Here is an 18,440-nt window from a genome sequence, read left to right on the forward strand (position 1 = left end):
CGAGGTAGGCTAAGCTGGTTGTAGTACCTAACCAGGAGATTATGGAAAAATCTAATTTTCCCGTCACTCTATTGAAATCAGAGTAGAGGATTTTTGCTAGATCAGGGAAGATTTCCTCAAATTGATCTTATTACAAAGGATGGACAATGAAAAGGTTGGGACTCGTTGAACAGCATGCTCTTAGATAACACACTGTTCTCCTTTCAGTTCACTTTGGCACTGTGAACCTTCCAACTGTAATTGAGGATGTTTGGTCAACTATTCTTGTGTGATGTTGGTTCCCAAAGCTGATAGGCTTTAGCTCAGTAGGCAAATGTGTTCTTGAGATGCACAGATGAACCGTGTTACCCAATTGGTTATAAAACCCTCACTGAAGGCCGAGAGAGTGTGTGTGTGTGTGTGTACACATTTACATTTACATTTAAGTCATTTAGCAGACGCTCTTATCCAGAGCGACTTACAAATTGGTGCATTCACCTTATGATATCCAGTGGAACAACCACTTTACAATAGTGCATCTAACTCTTTTAAGGGGGGGGGGGTTAGAAGGATTACTTTATCCTATCCTAGGTATTCCTTAAAGAGGTGGGGTTTCAGGTGTCTCCGGAAGGTGGTAGTAGTACTACCAATTGGATACCACGAAATTGGGGAGAAAAAAGGGGGTACATTTAAAAAGAAATATTAGATAAGGAAGTCAATATTAGATAAGGAAGTCAATATTAAAGTCAATATTAGATAAGAAAGTCAATAATAGATAAGGAAGTCAATATTAGATAAGTCAATATTAAAGTCAATATTAGATAAGGAAGTAAATATTAAAGTCAATATTAGATAAGGAAGTCAATATTAGATGTAGACAAGGAACAAGTGTCTAAAATAGTTCAAAAGATCCACAAGATGACAGGTTTAAGAGATTTGGGGCTAGAGTCCCCCCCACTACATACAGCCATACACGAGTATGTGTGTCTGCCTGCATCTGGGCACTCTCTCAAAGGATCCATCCCATCACTCTATTTCAAAGGGAAAAAGAGAGCGAAAGAGATCTATATATTACAAAGAGTTTGGATGCCCAGTGGTGGAATTCTTCCAAAATGAAATTGATGTTCAGTGCTCTTTTATAATCTCTTCTACGGGAAGTGTATTGCCACTGGTGAGACTCTTGATTCTCACAGTTAATTAGTGGGATGCTGTATTGAATAATATTGTTTTCCTCTATATATTTATGAAAATGTTGTATTGAGCAGTTCCAACCTCTTCCACTCTCAAACTAGCAGTTTCAAGCCGTCCAATAGACGGGTTAGTTGACGACATCACGAAACCAACGCGCGCGCTTCAATGGGGCAGAAGGCCGACTGTTGTTGTGATTCTGGATGGCTAGATATAATGACAAGAAGCTGACGTGGGGAATCACATGTGTCTTGTTTCAGCTAGTTTTATCTTGTTCTTCATACCATGTCTCATTTTGAGGTGTTTTTACTGATGTCACGTCTATGCTAATATGGCTCAAATATACTAGCTACACTGTAGCTAACCAACAACTGTAGCAATGTATTCGAGAGACAACAAGTGCTCATTGTGCAAATGTATTTATGTGCTTCTACACCTGCATTGCTTGCTGTTTGGGGTTTTAGGCTGGGTGTCTGTACAGCACTTCGAGATATTAGCTGATGTACGAAGGGCTATATAAAATAAACTTGATTTGATTTGATTTGATGTTTTCAATAAACATTCGAGACACAATTTGGTTCACATGACGTCAACAGTCTAAGCCAACCCTGTCTGTTTTGCCGCATAATTGCGCACTCATCGGTTAAGTTGCTAAACAACCAACCTGTCTATAGCACAGCTTTTTCCTACCATACTGATGTCCTGCAGACATCCAACGTTGAGTGCTATTCTGTGTCGAGTCGAGATGGCGTGAGGCTATTGCCACGGTTACCTGGAATAGGACGGATTCCATTTTTAGAAACCCGTCGGGCAGAGAGAGAGCCTTTGGACATGGACAAGTCATTTTTGACTGCTCTTTACCAAAGAAAAGCTTTAGTGCTAAAACCAGACCTTATTTCAATATTAAATCAGTTTTGGTTGTTAATATTGAATCCCCACACTGCATTATAGATCTGTTTTAGTGTCAGTGCCAGCTTTCTGCACGCATTGCATAGGATGCCCAAACTTTTTTGCCTTGTGAATCACCTAAACTTTTACTTTTCCCATTGAGTCCCCAAATAGACTGAACCATATTTCTAGTAAGTAACCACTCAGTGTTTAGGAGCACCTTAAGGGGGACTGGCTGCTACCTGCTGTTTGGAAAGCACTGGCACAATGTGGGTTCCAATGGCTCAATTGGTTGAAGCCAATATATATATATATACAGTGGGGAGAACAAGTATTTGATACACTGCCGATTTTGCAGGTTTTCCTACTTACAAAGCATGTAGAGGTCTGTCATTTTTATCATAGGTACACTTCAAATGTGAAAGACGGAATCTAAAACAAAAATCCAGAAAATCACATTTTATGATTTTTAAGTAATTAATTTGCATTTTATTGCATGACATAAGTATTTGATCACCTACCAACCAGTAAGAATTCTGGCTCTCACAGACCTGTTAGTTTTTCTTTAAGAAGCCCTCCTGTTCTCCACTCATTACCTGTATTAACTGCACCTGTTTGAACTTGTTACCTGTATAAAAGACACCTGTCCACACACTCAATCAAACAGACTCCAACCTCTCCACAATGGTCAAGACCAGAGAGCTGTGTAAGGACATCAGGGATAAAATTGTAGACCTGCACAAGGCTGGGATGGGCTACAGGACAATAGGCAAGCAGCTTGGTGAGAAGGCAACAACTGTTGGCGCAATTATTAGAAAATGGAAGTTCAAGATGACGGTCAATCCCCCTCGGTCTGGGGCTCCATGCAAGATCTCACCTCGTGGGGCATCAATGATCATGAGGAAGGTGAGGGATCAGCCCAGAAATACACGGCAGGACCTGGTCAATGACCTGAAGAGAGCTGGGACCACAGTCTCAAAGAAAACCATTAGTAACACACTACGCAGTCATGGATTAAAATCCTGCAGCGCACGCAAGGTCCCCCTGCTCAAGCCAGGGCATGTCCAGGCCCGTCTGAAGTTTGCCAATGACCATCTGGATGATCCAGAGGAGGAATGGGAGAAGGTCATGTGGTCTGATGAGACAGAAATAGAGCTTTTTGGTCTAAACTCCACTCGCCGTGTTTGGAGGAAGAAGAAGGATGAGTACAACCCCAAGAACACCATCCCAACCGTGAAGCATGGATGTGGAAACATCATTCTTTGGGGATGCTTTTCTGCAAAGGGGACAGGACGACTGCACCGTATTGAGGGGAGGATGGATGGGGCCATGTATCGCGAGATCTTGGCCAACAACCTCCTTCCCTCAGTAAGAGCATTGAAGATGGGTCGTGGCTGGGTCTTCCAGCATGACAACGACCCGAAACACACAGCCAGGGCAACTAAGGAGTGGCTCCGTAAGAAGCATCTCAAGGTCCTGGAGTGGCCTAGCCAGTCTCCAGACCTGAACCCAATAGAAAATCTTTGGAGGGAGCTGAAAGTCCGTATTGCCCAGCGACAGCCCCGAAACCTGAAGCATCCGGAGAAGGTCTGTATGGAGGAGTGGACCAAAATCCCTGCTGCAGTGTGTGCAAACCTGGTCAAGAACTACAGGAAACGTATGATCTCTGTAATTGCAAACAAAGGGTTCTGTACCAAATATTATGTTCTGCTTTTCTGATGTATCAAATACTTATGTCATGCAATAAAATGCAAATTAATTACTTAAAAATCATACAATGTGATTTTCTGGATTTTTGTTTTAGATTCCGTCTCTCACAGTTGAAGTGTACCTATGATAGAAATGACAGACCTCTACATGCTTTGTAAGTAGGAAAACCTGCAAAATCGGCAGTGTATCAAATACTTGTTCTCCCCACTGTATATTTGGCTCTGGTTGGAGCATGGTGCTTGCAATACCGCAAGAGTTTCCTGCATGATATGACCTCACTGTAAGTCGCTTTAGATAAAGCGTTTGCTAAATGACAATATTATGTACAGTAATATATACTGTGATACTGTTTCCTCATCCTGGCACAGTGTGCTTTGAGAGCCAGTCAGTCCTTGATGAGTAAGGCCTTAGCTTAATGTTCCACAAGCAGGTTACAGCTCTCCCAAATGGAGGTTACAATCAGGTCAAGCCTCTTACGCAACAAATGTTTGATCAAACAATTAAACATTGTTGTGTATCACCCAGATTACATAAGAGACTGAGACTGTACATATTTGTCCCTCATTTGTGCTCAGTTTAAGCTGATTTCAATAGAGGGTTGTCTACATTGCTTTCAATACCTTCCTAATGAGCCATTGGGAAGACAAACAGCTCTGCAGCAAAGTACACATCTGGGTCATGTTCATTAGACACCAAACAATAGAAAAACAGACTGAAACTTGGATGTACAATCTGGACTTGGTCGATTACGAAACATTCATTTTCCACTGCAATTTTAGTTTGTTGCGGGCCTTAATACCTCCAAAAGTGGGGTGGTACTAAGCTAACATCTGGAATTGTTTTAAGATGGTCATACCATTGATCATTTTAGCTATTTTATTTAGAATTTTAGGACCCCTTTGGGTATCAAAAAAAGAATATTGATAAAATATTGAATTTGGCCTTTACTACTATAGCTCAGAAAAACAAATTGAATAATACAATTTAAAAAAGAATAAGGTTGTAAAGTGTCTGTCCTATGTCTAGGAGATATAAGACAGCTCAGGAAATATTGACGTTTTTTTGGACACATATTTAACCCCTTATTTTTGTTGCCACAAAACTACCTCTATACTTCCATTAGTTTGTATGGGCTACAGAACTTGGCACATCAGCGTTACCGACTTCAGATCAGTCCTGTGTTACTTGTGAGGGTCGTAGAGTAAAACAGAGAGTCTCCCCTTCCCATAGAGTGGAATAGTTTTGTAGGCCAAACCATTCGGACGCTACAAACGTTTTGTGAGAAGACAGATTTTCGGGATGTCAAATACCACAGTAGCTCAGCCACCGACAAAATAGTTGGACAGCCCTGTTTGTAAGCTTTTAAATGATATTAAACTCAACCTTTTTTATTTTCTAGTGATGAAGACATGAATGTCTCATGGTATGGTGGGGTATGCGAAACGGGTCAACTTTGAGCACTTCTATCTCCTAAATGTTATAGCACTCAGGTCAACAACAAAAAAAGTCACTTTCTGACCACTTCTACCATTGGCAAATATGTATTGAAAGTTTCGTTTAAATCAAAAGGGGTGAGGTCAAAAAGGGATTGAAGTCGAATGGAACGACCCGATATGATTACCAGTATGTTTCTTTAAAACAATAGATAGGTTTATGTAGCCTACTATGAGATCAATACCGGATATATATCAGTTTTCATAGCTGCTGTGATCAAGGAGACTTGTGGGCCACGGGTCCACATAACAGTAACGTTAGTAGTGACGTGTCAGTATTACCAAGTAAACACTTAAAAGCATAAGTCAACAGCTTCGGCTGTCACTCAAATAACCTTGCCCTTGATCTCAATGGGCAAGAGTCATAGACTGTGTCTGAAAGAGCACCTTACTCCCTACAAATTGCACTACTTTCAAGTGGAAAGGAGTGCACTATAGGGAATAGGGTCCCATTTTGGATGCACACATAGTAACTCCACCCTTGGTAGTACCGCAGGTGTTTTTATGATCCTATTCATACCGGATAGCAATATTCCCCCAAGCAATCCCAGACACTCTCTACAACATAATAAGATCAGTCTTTATTGTTGTCGTTTTGTCTCAGCGGCAGCCGACAAAGCAGATCAAAATCAATATCCTTCCATTAGATGCACCAAAGGGAAAAAGCCCTTTGATAAATGACATTGCTCCTTTGGCCTTTTCAGATGAGGCCGGTCTGGGATGTTAATTTGTTTTGAGATGCCAGGTTCATTTCTCACTGCGCTGTGCTCTCTTCGGTAATGAGGGGTGTGTGTGAAGAGTAGTGTGTTGTTGCCCTTCTGATTAGATGGCTAAATTGAGGGCATTGTAAAGTGTCTTCACGGTGTGTTATTAAATGCTGTTGGGGTGAAAGTCCTCCAGTGGTGGTGTTTGGGTTGCTAGGTTGGAGTGGTGTGTAATTATATAGCTAGCCAGTACACTAACTGGGTGTCACAGTCAGTAACAAACTGCTACAGATACGAGCGCAGGCTAGGCTACTGCAAGGCTACTAGTGTTAGCATGTGCTGATTCCATATAGAAATGCTTGCGGTTAGTATATAGAAATGCTAGCGTTAGCAGGAATTGCCCTTAAACATAGATATGGGATCAGATTACCCTACACCCAAAACTCACCTTAAACATTAGGGGGATGTGTTTCATATGGCCGCTGAGAAATGGGATTACATAGCCAACAGTTTAGATTAAATCGTAATCTATATGGCTCAGACTAATCCTAACCCACTCTTCCAGACCCTATTTAGGCCTTATATGGAAATTCACCGGTATACATTATACAGAAACTTTTCCAACATGAAATGAAGCCGAATTGAGTATGCCACACCTCCATTAGGGCACACAACGGAAAATGTTTTGCAATGGGAAACGAAAATGAGTGTTTCTTATTGGACAAATTCAGGTAGCCCCTCCCTATTTCAGTCTGTTTTCTTCTGTTTGGTGCCTAATGAACACAATCCTAACCCATGACTCAAGTCTCTTTGCCGCTGAGTGGTTTCATTTGGCTTCCACATGGTGTAATGCATCATCCCAGATAGTAAACAGAGGGGTTTGGAAATATTGACACTCTTGATAGAGATGAGAAATAATGACTGTATCATTTAAATAATTCAACTACTGAGCTATATTGTGTGCCAAATCTTTTTTTGAAAATTTGCTCAGAGAAAGATTTTTTTTAAACAAGTAATAAAAATATTCTCAAAAAGGTAGGGGTCAAAATTATTGACATGTCTCACCCCTAAAGATTCTGAAAATACATTTGTCAAAAGTGTTGTATTTGGTCCCATATTCCTAGCAGGCTACCATGACCTGGCTACAGTGCAGAGGGGCTTAAAATATCATAATTACAGGGTAGCCAGTTTCTTTGTCATTATAGGGCTTTCAGGATACTGCTCTTGTATGACAGAGCCCGAACGTACGCTACTTTTAGCCAGAGCTCTACACATGGACACCAGTATTATGGGGGGGGGGTGAGTCACTTTTCATATTGCCTCTGTGTATTCATTGGGGAATCCATTGTTGGCTTGGCGCGGGCAGCTTCTGCTTTTAGCGTGTGTGTGTTTCTGTGGGTTTCTACTCCACTGAAGGCCTCTGCACATGGCTATAATCAGAGCCAGTCAAGCCCGTGAGCTGAACGTACATTTGGAGTGCGTGTAGGGACGGTGTACTATACACCACATTCTCCTGCTATAGCCATTGCCCTAAAACATGGCAGCATATGGCTTCTAATGAGTCTACACAGTCATGTCTCAGGGCAAGTAGTGCCTCTTAATTTGTGTTTATTATAGTAATTCATCTTTCTTTAAGTCTTCAACAGCTTTATTATGCACTCTAAACGTGTCACCAGCATCCTATATTTCCTAGAACCAATATGAATAGGAATGATGACATTAATATTATATAGTGGGATGTTGAGACCATAGAGGTACATTATATTACTGTTCTATTTCAGTCTGTGGTTGAGACAGACGCGCTCTAAACTCCTGACTCAGGCTGCAGGCTTGGTGTAGGCCTCTCTCTCCCTGTCAGTATGCGTGAACACATTTAATTGGGTCGCACAACGAGGGACGGACCCAACTGTTTCCAGGGCAACAGCCACTGGGGAGCGGCCAACTGGAGACAGATCTGCCAGGCAATATGTGGAGGAGGAATAGCACGCCATGGTTCAATTCCATTCCCATAACCTACTCCCTTCCCTCTATCCTTGTTGTGCCCCCTCGTAGATTGGATGGATCTGGATAGGCCTTATCAAGATGGCCACACCCTTCTGATAGGCCTGGTCTTCTGTAGATTCCACCATATTCCAAACTCTTATCGGGTTTTTCCAATATGGGGTTTCACACTGGTAGTTGGGGTTTTACACTGATGCTTTGTGTAGGTTTTACCTTACCGCTTTGTGTTTCTGTGCCCTGGCCCCAAAAAAAAGTCTAGGGCCATGGTACCAGTTAACCAACTTGACAAGTGCAGAGGGAGTAAGGAAGCTACATGAGTAACCAGATTAGAATGAGGTCCATGACTCCACGGTACATACTGAGCTCCCTTTCTGTTTATCGTGTCCCCTTTCAGAGCGCCCACCTGGCAGTGATCGACACACTGATGATGGCGTACACGGTGGAGACTGTGAGCGTGGAGAAGGTGGTGGCGTGCGTCCTCCGGTACTCTTCCCACAACGGCGAAGACGCCGACACCCCATACGACACAGAGGACGCCATGACCAGCTGGATCAACAAGGTAGACACCTGCATGGCATTTAATGCACACACACACACACACACACACACACACACACACACACACACACACACACACACACACACACACACACACACACACACACACACACACACACACACACACACACACACACACACACACACACACACACACACACACACACACACACACAAGTAGGACCATTTACAGTCTAGACCAGCTGGACACCATACATTTGTTCCCTTTTCCCACCACGGAGCCGAACTGAGCTTAGCTAAGCCAATCTGTACTGCACTGGTTCTTACTACTCTGCTCTCTCTTTCCCCTATGTAGGACAGGAAATCCACTGAAAATCAGTAGGTCTACTGAGAAGGGAGAAGGGTGAAAATTCCAAAATATTATTTGTAACTGTATACTTGGCATAATTTTTTCCTGTATAAACAAATACAATTCATCAACAGAGAAGAGCTAGGGAGTGAATTGGGACCGCCTGAGCATGTTGTCCTGTGAGGAGGCGGTCTTGCCATGGGCCCGTCCCTATGCAGCTGGCTCTGCAGTGTGACAGTGGTAGGGGGGTGTTAGTCTGTGTCCCAAATGGAACGTATAGTGCACTACTTTCGGGCCAGAGCCCTATGGGCCCTGGTCAAAAATAGGGAATAGCGTGCCATTTGGGACGCAGGCTTAGTGAGTGCTGCTGAACCAGTCAAGGGAGACACTCCACCTCCTCAAGGCCCAGTACAGGCTGTTGTTTACATTCCACTGCTGGGAACACTTGGGGGCTGCCAGCTCTGGCCTGCTGGAGACTCGTACACTAAAATACACAGTCATGAATACTATCCATTTATAGATGCACACAGACACCTCTACACACCTGTACACAGACATACAGTATACATATAGACACACAAACACATGACACAACACACACCCAAACGTCAAATATGGAACCTTTCGGGGGAACCATGTGGTATACTCTGCAGATGTTGACAAACTGTGGGAGTCTCCAGGAAACAATGGACTCCAATATTCAAATCAAGGAAATTGCTGGAAGGCTCGAAATGTTTTGAAAGGACTGTGTTTTTGTAAAGATTTCTTAAATCATATTGTTATTTCACATGGCAGTAAGAACAAAAAAAAATGGGTTGACATACAGTCTAAGGTGAACGCCCTCCAATTTTACAAGATAGATGTTACATTATGGGAACATTGAATAACTGATTAGGTTTATCTTTATCTTGTAACATTGACCTGTTGACGTTTGTAATGAATCCTGTTCTCTCTCTCTCTCTCTCTCTCTCTCTCTCTCTCTCTCTCTCTCTCTCTCTCTCTCTCTCTCTCTCTCTCTCTCTCTCTCTCTCTCTCTCTCTCTCTCTCTCTCTCTCTCTCTCTCTCTCTCTCTCTCTCTCTCTCTCTCTCTCTCTCTCTCTCTCTCTCTCTCTCTCTCTCTCTCTCTCTCTCTCTCTCTCTCTCTCTCTCTCTTTTATTAACCAGGTAAATGAGTATCTGAAAGATATCATCTCTCAGGAGCTGAGGAGAGAGATGCAGAGTGTTGAGCCTGTTGGCAAGCCAGGGGTGAGTACTCTCTTCTTTTCTTATGTCTTCTTCCTTCCCCCTACCCACTCCACTCTCTCTTATGATGCTGCTTTTAGGACCATCCTCTAGATTTGAATGACCTGGTCTTACAATTAAATAAGCACTTGTTTCAAATCCAATGTATGCAGTGCTGTGCACAGAACATTTGATGGGGCTGGTGCTCAAAGTGATTTTTTTCAAACATAGGCCTTCATTTTCTGCAACAACAAAAAAAAACGGTTAAACAAGCTAGAACCACAGATGAAAGGGATTTAAAAAGTACCACAACTTTACTAGAACCACTCCCGGGGCCTCATTTATAAACGGTACGTACTAAAATATGCCCCAAAACATATAAAAACTGAACTTGACTGAATACCACACATACACAATCCATGTCTCAATTGTCTCAAGGCTTAAACATCCTTCTTTAACCTGTCTCCTCCCCTTCATCTACACTGATTGCAGTGGATTTAACAAGTGACATCAATAAGGGATCATAGCGTTCACCAGGATTCACAGGATGCATCTGAGCTCAACCTTAGGATGCATCTGAGCTCAACCTTAGGATGCACCTGAACTCAACCTTAGGATGCACCTGAGCTCAACCTTAGGATGCACCTGAGCTCAACCTTAGGATGCACCTGAACTCAACCTGAGGATGCATCTGAGCTCAACCTTAGGATGCACCTGAGCTCAACCTTAGGATGCACCTGAACTCAACCTGAGGATGCACCTGAACTCAACCTGAGGATGCACCTGAGCTCAACCTTAGGATGCACCTGAACTCAACCTGAGGATGCATCTGAGCTCAACCTTAGGATGCACCTGAGCTCAACCTTAGGATGCACCTGAACTCAACCTTAGGATGCACCTGAACTCAACCTTAGGATGCACCTGAGCTCAACCTCAGGATGCACCTGAACTCAACCTTAGGATGCACCTGAACTCAACCTTAGGATGCACCTGAGCTCAACCTCAGGATGCACCTGAACTCAACCTTAGGATGCACCTGAACTCAACCTTAGGATGCACCTGAACTCAACCTTAGGATGCACCTGAGCTCAACCTTAGGATGCACCTGAACTCAACCTTAGGATGCACCTGAGCTCAACGTCGGGATGCACCTGAACTCAACCTTAGGATGCACCTGAGCTCAACCTTAGGATGCACCTGAACTCAACCTTAGGATGCATCTGAGCTCAACCTTAGGATGCTGAGCTCAACCTTAGTATGCACCTGAGCTCAATATGCCTGATGCACCTCAGGATGCACCTGATCTCATTTTCAAGTCTCATAGCAAATGAACTGAATACTTATGTAAATGTGAAATTTCAGTTTTTGGATTTTTATAAATGTGCAAAACATTTTTGTTCAAAAATCTGTTTTCGCTTTGTCATTATGGGGTATTGTGTGTAGATTGATGAGGGGGGAAAAACCAATTGAATCCATTTTAGAATAAGACTAACTTAACAAAATGGGAAAAAGTCAAAGGGTCTGAATACTTTCCAAATGCACTGTAGGCTACAGTAGAATTTAACAGGTGAAATGACAGTTGATCTTTTGCATTGAAGTGTGTAAAAATCAGAGTAGACAATGTTTCAGAATTTCTAGGCAGTGCAGCATATTTAGGTTCGGGGGGAAAAAATGCGAAACATTATTGAAGTGAAACTATTTGTATACACGTTGTCAACAAACTGTTTTTGTCTTTCCGAAACGGTCAGATGCAGCAAATGTCACTGCAAAAGAAAACATTTGGCAAACACCTCCAGACATTTGATCAGGTTCACCATTGCTATTCCCTTTAGATCAGGGCTCTTTAACCTTTTCTTGAATGGCCAATCATATTACTCTTTTGCATTGCATTGCATTGTAGGCTAGTTTTAAAAACAAATCTGAGTAGACAATGTTTCAGAATTTGCAGGCAATCATATTACTCAGATACAAATAGTAAGACTTTTCTGCGTCTAGTCTTCAATGGTAGACTGCGACAGAGCAGGTAAATGTTGAACTGGAACACAAAAATGCGCTGAGAAGTAACTGGCTCCGTTGTTTCTGCTGCTGCTTTGAAAGTGGATTGAAAAGTACTGGGGCAAATGCTTTCTCGCCACACGTTTTCCGCCGGCTCTGGCAGCAGTGCACTGCTGGCTCCCGGTGGCAGTAGGGCAGGGAGGGGTTCATTAGTTTAAAAAAATAGCATCGATCAAAAGGACACTTTCTCCATAGGAGGGCAAAAGGACAGATACTCCAGCATCCCTAGGGCTCTATCTGTGCACGTGACTGCATGTATGAAGTTAGTAATTCATTATGTGTAATGCCAATTTAAAACTATTGAATTCAAATTCAATTCCTTAATACAAATGGAAAATGATTCAATTCAAGTTCAATCCAATGATGTGTATAAACCCTGGATGACTGACAGGGGCGCTGTATTGAAAGCACCATTGAAAGCGCCATTTTGGTACTCCTCTATTGTAAAGAAATATTTTGGAAGCTATAAAAAATGCATTTATTAATGTCTACATTTCGTTTTTGCCAAGTATGTTCTATTACAGACACCTTGATGCATACTTTAAATTATAGTATGTGATCTAAAAAATAATATAAAAACATATTCCTTAAAGTATTGTTTTAGAGAGCACTAATGTTACTATCCCCACTACGATGTCATTTTCTAATTTTGTCCTTTTTATTGAAATACTGTAGAATTCCATGAATTTCTAAGGAGGACTGCTCCTTCCATTTAAAAGGCTAATGAGTGGCGCAGCGGTCTAAGGCACTGCATCTCAGTGCTAGAGGTGTCACTACAGACCCTGGTTCGATCCCGGGCTGTATCACAACCGGGCCGTGATCGGGAGTTCCATAGGGCAGTGCTCAATTGGACCAGTGTTGTCTGGGTTTGGGGAGGGTTTGTCCGGGGTGAGCCGTCATTGTAAAATAAGAATTTGTTCATAGCTGACTTGCCTAGTTAAATAAAAATACAATACAATTCTGGGGATTATCACTATGGCAGCTGGTGGCTTCAGAGCCTCATTTGGCCATTACATTGCATCGGCAATCCAGGGTTTATACACGTCATTGGTTTAACCTCTGCTGTCACTTATACACTGAGTATACCAAACATTAGGAACGCCTTCCAAATATTGAGTTGCATCCCCCCCTTTTGCCCTCAGAACAGCCTCAATTCGTCGGAGCACGGACTCTACAATGTGTCGAAAGCGATCCACAGGGATGCTGGCCCATGTTGACTCCAATGCTTCCCCCAGTTGTGTCAAGTTGGCTAGATTTCCTTTGGGTGGTGGAACATTCTTGATACACAGGGGAGGAGCTCCAGGTGGTATCCGATATCAAGGCACTTAAATATTTTGTCTTACCCATTGACCCTCTGAATGGCACACATGCGCAATCCATGTCTCAATTGTCTCAAGGCACAAAAGGCCTACTTTAACCTGTCTCCTCCCCTTCACCTACGCTGACTGAAGTGGATTTAACAAGTGACATCAATAAGGGATCATAGCTTTAACCTGGATTCACCTGGATTCACCATTCATTTAACCTGGATTCACCATTCTATGTTATGAAAAGAGCAGGTGTTTTAATGTTTTGTACACTCAGTGTATATCTCTCCATATTTATGCCTCAATGTTTATACTGTATGTTACATAGCAGCATTCAACATGAACAGCATCATATTTCTGTGCAATTCCCTTTCTCAGCCTGATCCCAGATCTGTTTGTGCGGTCCTGCTAACTCCTATGTTTGAGTTTATTTTTTATTTTGACAGGGAAAGTGCACATTAATCAACGTTTCCGTAAAAGTGCCGCTTTTAGCCGCAGTCCCTGGGCGGGTTATTAAAAACAATTACAATAACAATACACATGCAGAGCAACATAGGACAAGCAACACGTAGCATGCAGACAGAGCAATAGCACAAAAAGCAACAAAACAAAATACATAAAAGAAACTAAGTGTTTCCACACCTCACAAGCTACAGACAACATGAAAAACGACAATACACAGCTAGGAATTATGTTCACAAGTCTGATTGGCCTTTAATGTTTTTTTGTGAAGGTGCGATAGGTGGTGCAGTTCTGTGTGTCTGATGCCAGTGTGTTCCAGACATGAGAAGCGCTCGCAGAGAAAGCAGATTGACTAAAGGTGCTTTTCCTTAAGGGAACTATACTGTCACCTCTCATGGCAGACCTTGTGGTTCTGCTGCCTTTTTCACCTGCTTTTTAAAAGAGAGGTTGGAATTACGTATGATGCCCAAGGTACTTGAAATCGGATACCACCTGGAGCTCCTCCCCTGACGCATAGACATCTGGCTCAGTAGCATCTGTTGCCCTCTTTGTTTAGAACATGCAGACAGTTTTTTTTCACATTGAGATACAAACATGAGTCACTGAGCCACTTTGTAACCTGGACCATTACAGTAGTGAGTTCTTGTGCAGCTTGTTGTTTGCTCTTTGCATGCACATATATCACTGTATCATCTGCATACATTTGAACTTCAGACCCAGTACAGACAGATGTTAATTGTCACGCCATTGGCACAAACAGCTACTGTACTTTCTCTCTCCTACTTTCTTCACACCCCACACACCATTTGTTCCTTTCAAGTCCTTTCAATGCTAATTATAAGACAACTGTAATTTAGTCTGGGGTCACACAGGTCAGAAACTAAACTGGCTACCTATCTAGGAGTTGTTGCGTCTCGCTACATGCAGACTCTAATGCCTTATGACAGGCTGTTGTTTGCGTGTCTGTTGTACCAGCTGATTCATGCTCTGGCAGGCTGGTTCAGTATTATGGTCTGCCGAGCAGCAGGGTTGACATGGGAACATGGCCTCTGACACAGCAGAACTGACATAGAGAGAGAGAGATGATGTCATTCTCTCCGCTCTGTTGCCCTCCTCTCTCCTCTTCTCTAATTCTCTTCTGTCTTCTACTCCTTTTTTCCCTCTCCTTATTTCCATCCTCTACCATTCTCTTCTCTCCCCCTCCTCTCATCTCCCCCATCCCCTCCTCAGTCTTCTTTGCTTGCCTATCTAAACACGCCATCATTTTACTGTGGCTGGTCCTTAAGAAAGTCTGAAGAAGGCACAGTGTGCCGAAATGTTGGCTTACCCATTAAATTGTTGCGGACATATAGTATAGTCTTTCTTTTCATACTTTGGCTGGGCCTCCCATCCGGAGGAGGGCACAGTTTGTGTGGAAATTATGACACAACACCTTTTGTGAACCTGGAGAGAAGTTACGTCTATAAAAAAGCCTTGAGAAAATCTTGGATAGTTCCCAGGAGGCAATGCCACTGCGGCAAGGCAGATGTCCCATCCCAGAACAGATGTGTATGTGCCTGCAAAGACCTTGCATGAAGTGCTGCCTGATAGGCTATCATGCTTGGACAGACAGCTGGCTGTTTGTGTGTGTTTGGCAGGGACAATATACAACAAAACATATGTCTCAGAGTATGAGAAGTAATGTGTTTTACCAGATCTACAGTGGCAAGGAAAAGTATGTGAACCGTTTGGAATTTCCCGTATTTCTGCATAAAATGGTCATCAAATTTGATTTGATCTTCATCTAAGTCACAACAATAGACAAACATACTGTGCTTAAACTAATAACATCATTTAAACATGTATAGTGTAGGTTGGAAAATGTATGTGAACCCCTAGGCTAATGACTTCTCCAAAAGCTAATTGGAGTCAGGAGTCATCTAACCTGGAGACCAATCAATGAAACGAGATTGGAGATGTTGGTTAGAGCTGCCTTGCCCTATAAAAAACACTCACAAAATTTGAGTTTGCTATTCACAAGAAGCATTGCCTGATGTGAACCATGCCTCGAACAAAAGAGATCTCAGAAGACCTAAGATTAAGAATTGTTGACTTGCATAAAGCTGGAGAAGGTTACAAAAGTACCTCTAAAAGCTTTGATGTTCATCAGTCCACGGTAAGACAAATTGTCTATAAATGGAGAAAGTTCAGCACTGTTGCTACTCTCCCTAGGAGTGGCTGTCCTGCAAAGATGACTGCAAGAGCACAGCGCAGAATGCTCAATGAGGTTAAGAAGAATCCTAGAGTGTCAGCTAAAGACTTACAGAAATATCTGGAACATGCTAAAATCTCTGTTGACGAGTCTACGATACGTAAAACACTAAACAAGAATGGTGTTCATGGGATGACACCACGAAAGAAGCCACTGCTGTCCAAAAAAACAAACATTGCTGCATGTCTGAAGTATTCAAAAAGAGCACCTGGATGTTCCACAGCGCTACTGACAAAATATTCTGTGGACAGATTAAACTAAAGTTGAGTTGTTTGGAAGGAACACACAACACTATGTGTGGAGAAAAAAAGGCATAGCACACCAACATCAAAACCTCATCCAACTGTAAACTATGATGGAGGGAGCATAATGGTTTGGGGTTGCTTTACTGTCTCTGGGCCTGGACAGCTTGCTATCATTGATGGAAAAATGAATTCCCACGTTTATCAAGACATTTTGCAGGAGAATGTAAGGCTATCTGTCCGCCAATTGAAGCTCAACAGAAGTTGGTTAATGCAAAAGGACAACGACCCAAAACACAGAAGTAAATCACCAACAGAATGGCTTCAACAGAAGAATATACGCCTTCTGGAGTGGCCCAGTCAGAGTCCTGACCTCAACCCAATGGAGATGCTGTGGCATGATGTCAAGAGAGCAGTTCACACCAGACATCCCAAGAATATTGCTGAACTGAAACAGTTTTGTAAAGAGGAATGGTCCAAAATTCTTCCTGACCGTTGTGCAGGTCTGATCCGCAACTACAGAAAACGTTTGGTTAAAGTTATTGCTGCCAAAGGAGGGTCAAACCAGTGCACAGGGGCATTGACATGCTGAAACAGGAAAGGACCTTCCCCAAACTGTTGCCACAAAGTTGGAAGCACAGAATTGTCTAGAATGTCATTGTATGCTGTTAAGATTTCCCTTCACTGGAACTAAGGGGCCCGAACCATGAAAACAGCCCCAGACCGTTATTCCTTCTCCACCAAACTTTACATTTGGCACTATGCATCGGGACAGGTAGCATTCTCCTGGCATCTGCCAAACCAAGATTAGTCCGTCGGACTGCCAGATGGTGAAGTGTGTTTCAATGCATTTTCACTGTTCCAGAGTCCAATTGCGGCGAGCTTTCCACCACTCCAGCCGACGCTTGGCAATGCACATGTGTGCGGCAGCTCGGCCATGGAAACCCATTTCATGAAGCTCCCGATGAACAGTTCTTGTGCTGACGTTGCTTCCAGAGGCAGTTTGTAACTCAGTAGTGAGTGTTGCAACCAAGGACAGACAATTTTTACGGGCTACATGCTTCAGCATGTCGCCAAAGGACCCCGTTCTGTGAGCTTGTGCGGCCTACCACTTCGCGGCTGAGCCGTTGTTGCTCCTAGACGTTTCCACTTCACAATAACAGCACTTACAGTTGACCGGGGCAGCTCTAGCAGGGCAGAAATTTGACGAACTGACTTGTTGGAAAGGTGGCATCCTATGATGGTGCTACGTTGAAAGTCACTGAGCTCTTCAGTAAGGCCATTCTACTGCCAATGTTTGTATATGGAGATTGCATGGCTGTGTGCTCAATTTTATTCACCTGTCAGCAACGCATGTGGCTAAAATAGCCGAATCCACTAATTTGAATGGGTGTCCACATACTTTTGTATATATAATGTATGTGACATGATGTTAGGATATTCTATTAAACATGACTGCAGCACTGTAGATGACTCACTTTAACCCCTCTATCTTCATGAAAAGCACCTCTGAGTCTGGTTATAGGCCTGTCTGATTCCCTGACCCTTCACTTATTACAAGTAAAGTTGCCTAACAAGTTTCTCAACAGTTGTTACTGTAACCACGTTACTATGACATTGTACTGGCACATGTACAGTACCAGTCAAACGTTTGGACACACCTACTTATTCAAGGTTTTTCTTTATTTTTACTATTTTCTACATTGTAGAATAATAGTGAAGACATCAAAACTATGAAATAACACATATGGAATCATGTAGTAACCAAAAAAGTGTTAAACAAATCAAAATATATGTTCTATTTTAGATTCTTCAAAGTAGCCACCCTTTGCTTTGATGACAGCTTTGCACACTCTTGGCATTCTCTCAACCAGCTTCACCTGGAATGCTTTTCCAACAGTCTTGAAGGAGTTCCCACATATGCTGAGCACTTGATGGTTGCTTTTCCTTCACTCTGCTGTCCAACTCATCCCAAACTATCTCAATTGGGTTGAGGTCAGGTGATTGTGGAGGCCAGGTCATCTGATGCAGCATTCCATCACTCTCCTTCTTGGTCAAATAGCCCTTACAC

At 42.7% G+C, this 18,440-nt stretch overlaps 1 protein-coding gene across 7 annotated transcripts in view; it reads left to right on the forward strand.

Annotated features, from left to right (window-relative positions):
- camsap2a (calmodulin regulated spectrin-associated protein family, member 2a) overlaps window positions 1–18,440 on the forward strand; it is a 98,344-nt gene that overhangs the window by 53,501 nt on the left and 26,403 nt on the right. For all 7 annotated transcript variants that reach the window (XM_071344534.1, XM_071344533.1, XM_071344537.1 and 4 more), the window contains exons 3-4: window positions 8,358–8,522; window positions 9,996–10,076. In XM_071344534.1, coding sequence (XP_071200635.1) covers window positions 8,358–8,522; window positions 9,996–10,076 — 246 coding nt within the window. The remainder of the gene's footprint in view (window positions 1–8,357; window positions 8,523–9,995; window positions 10,077–18,440) is intronic.

This window comes from Salvelinus alpinus, chromosome 16 (assembly GCF_045679555.1).
Source record: "Salvelinus alpinus chromosome 16, SLU_Salpinus.1, whole genome shotgun sequence".
In the NCBI taxonomy this organism is placed as follows: Eukaryota; Metazoa; Chordata; class Actinopteri; order Salmoniformes; family Salmonidae; genus Salvelinus; species Salvelinus alpinus.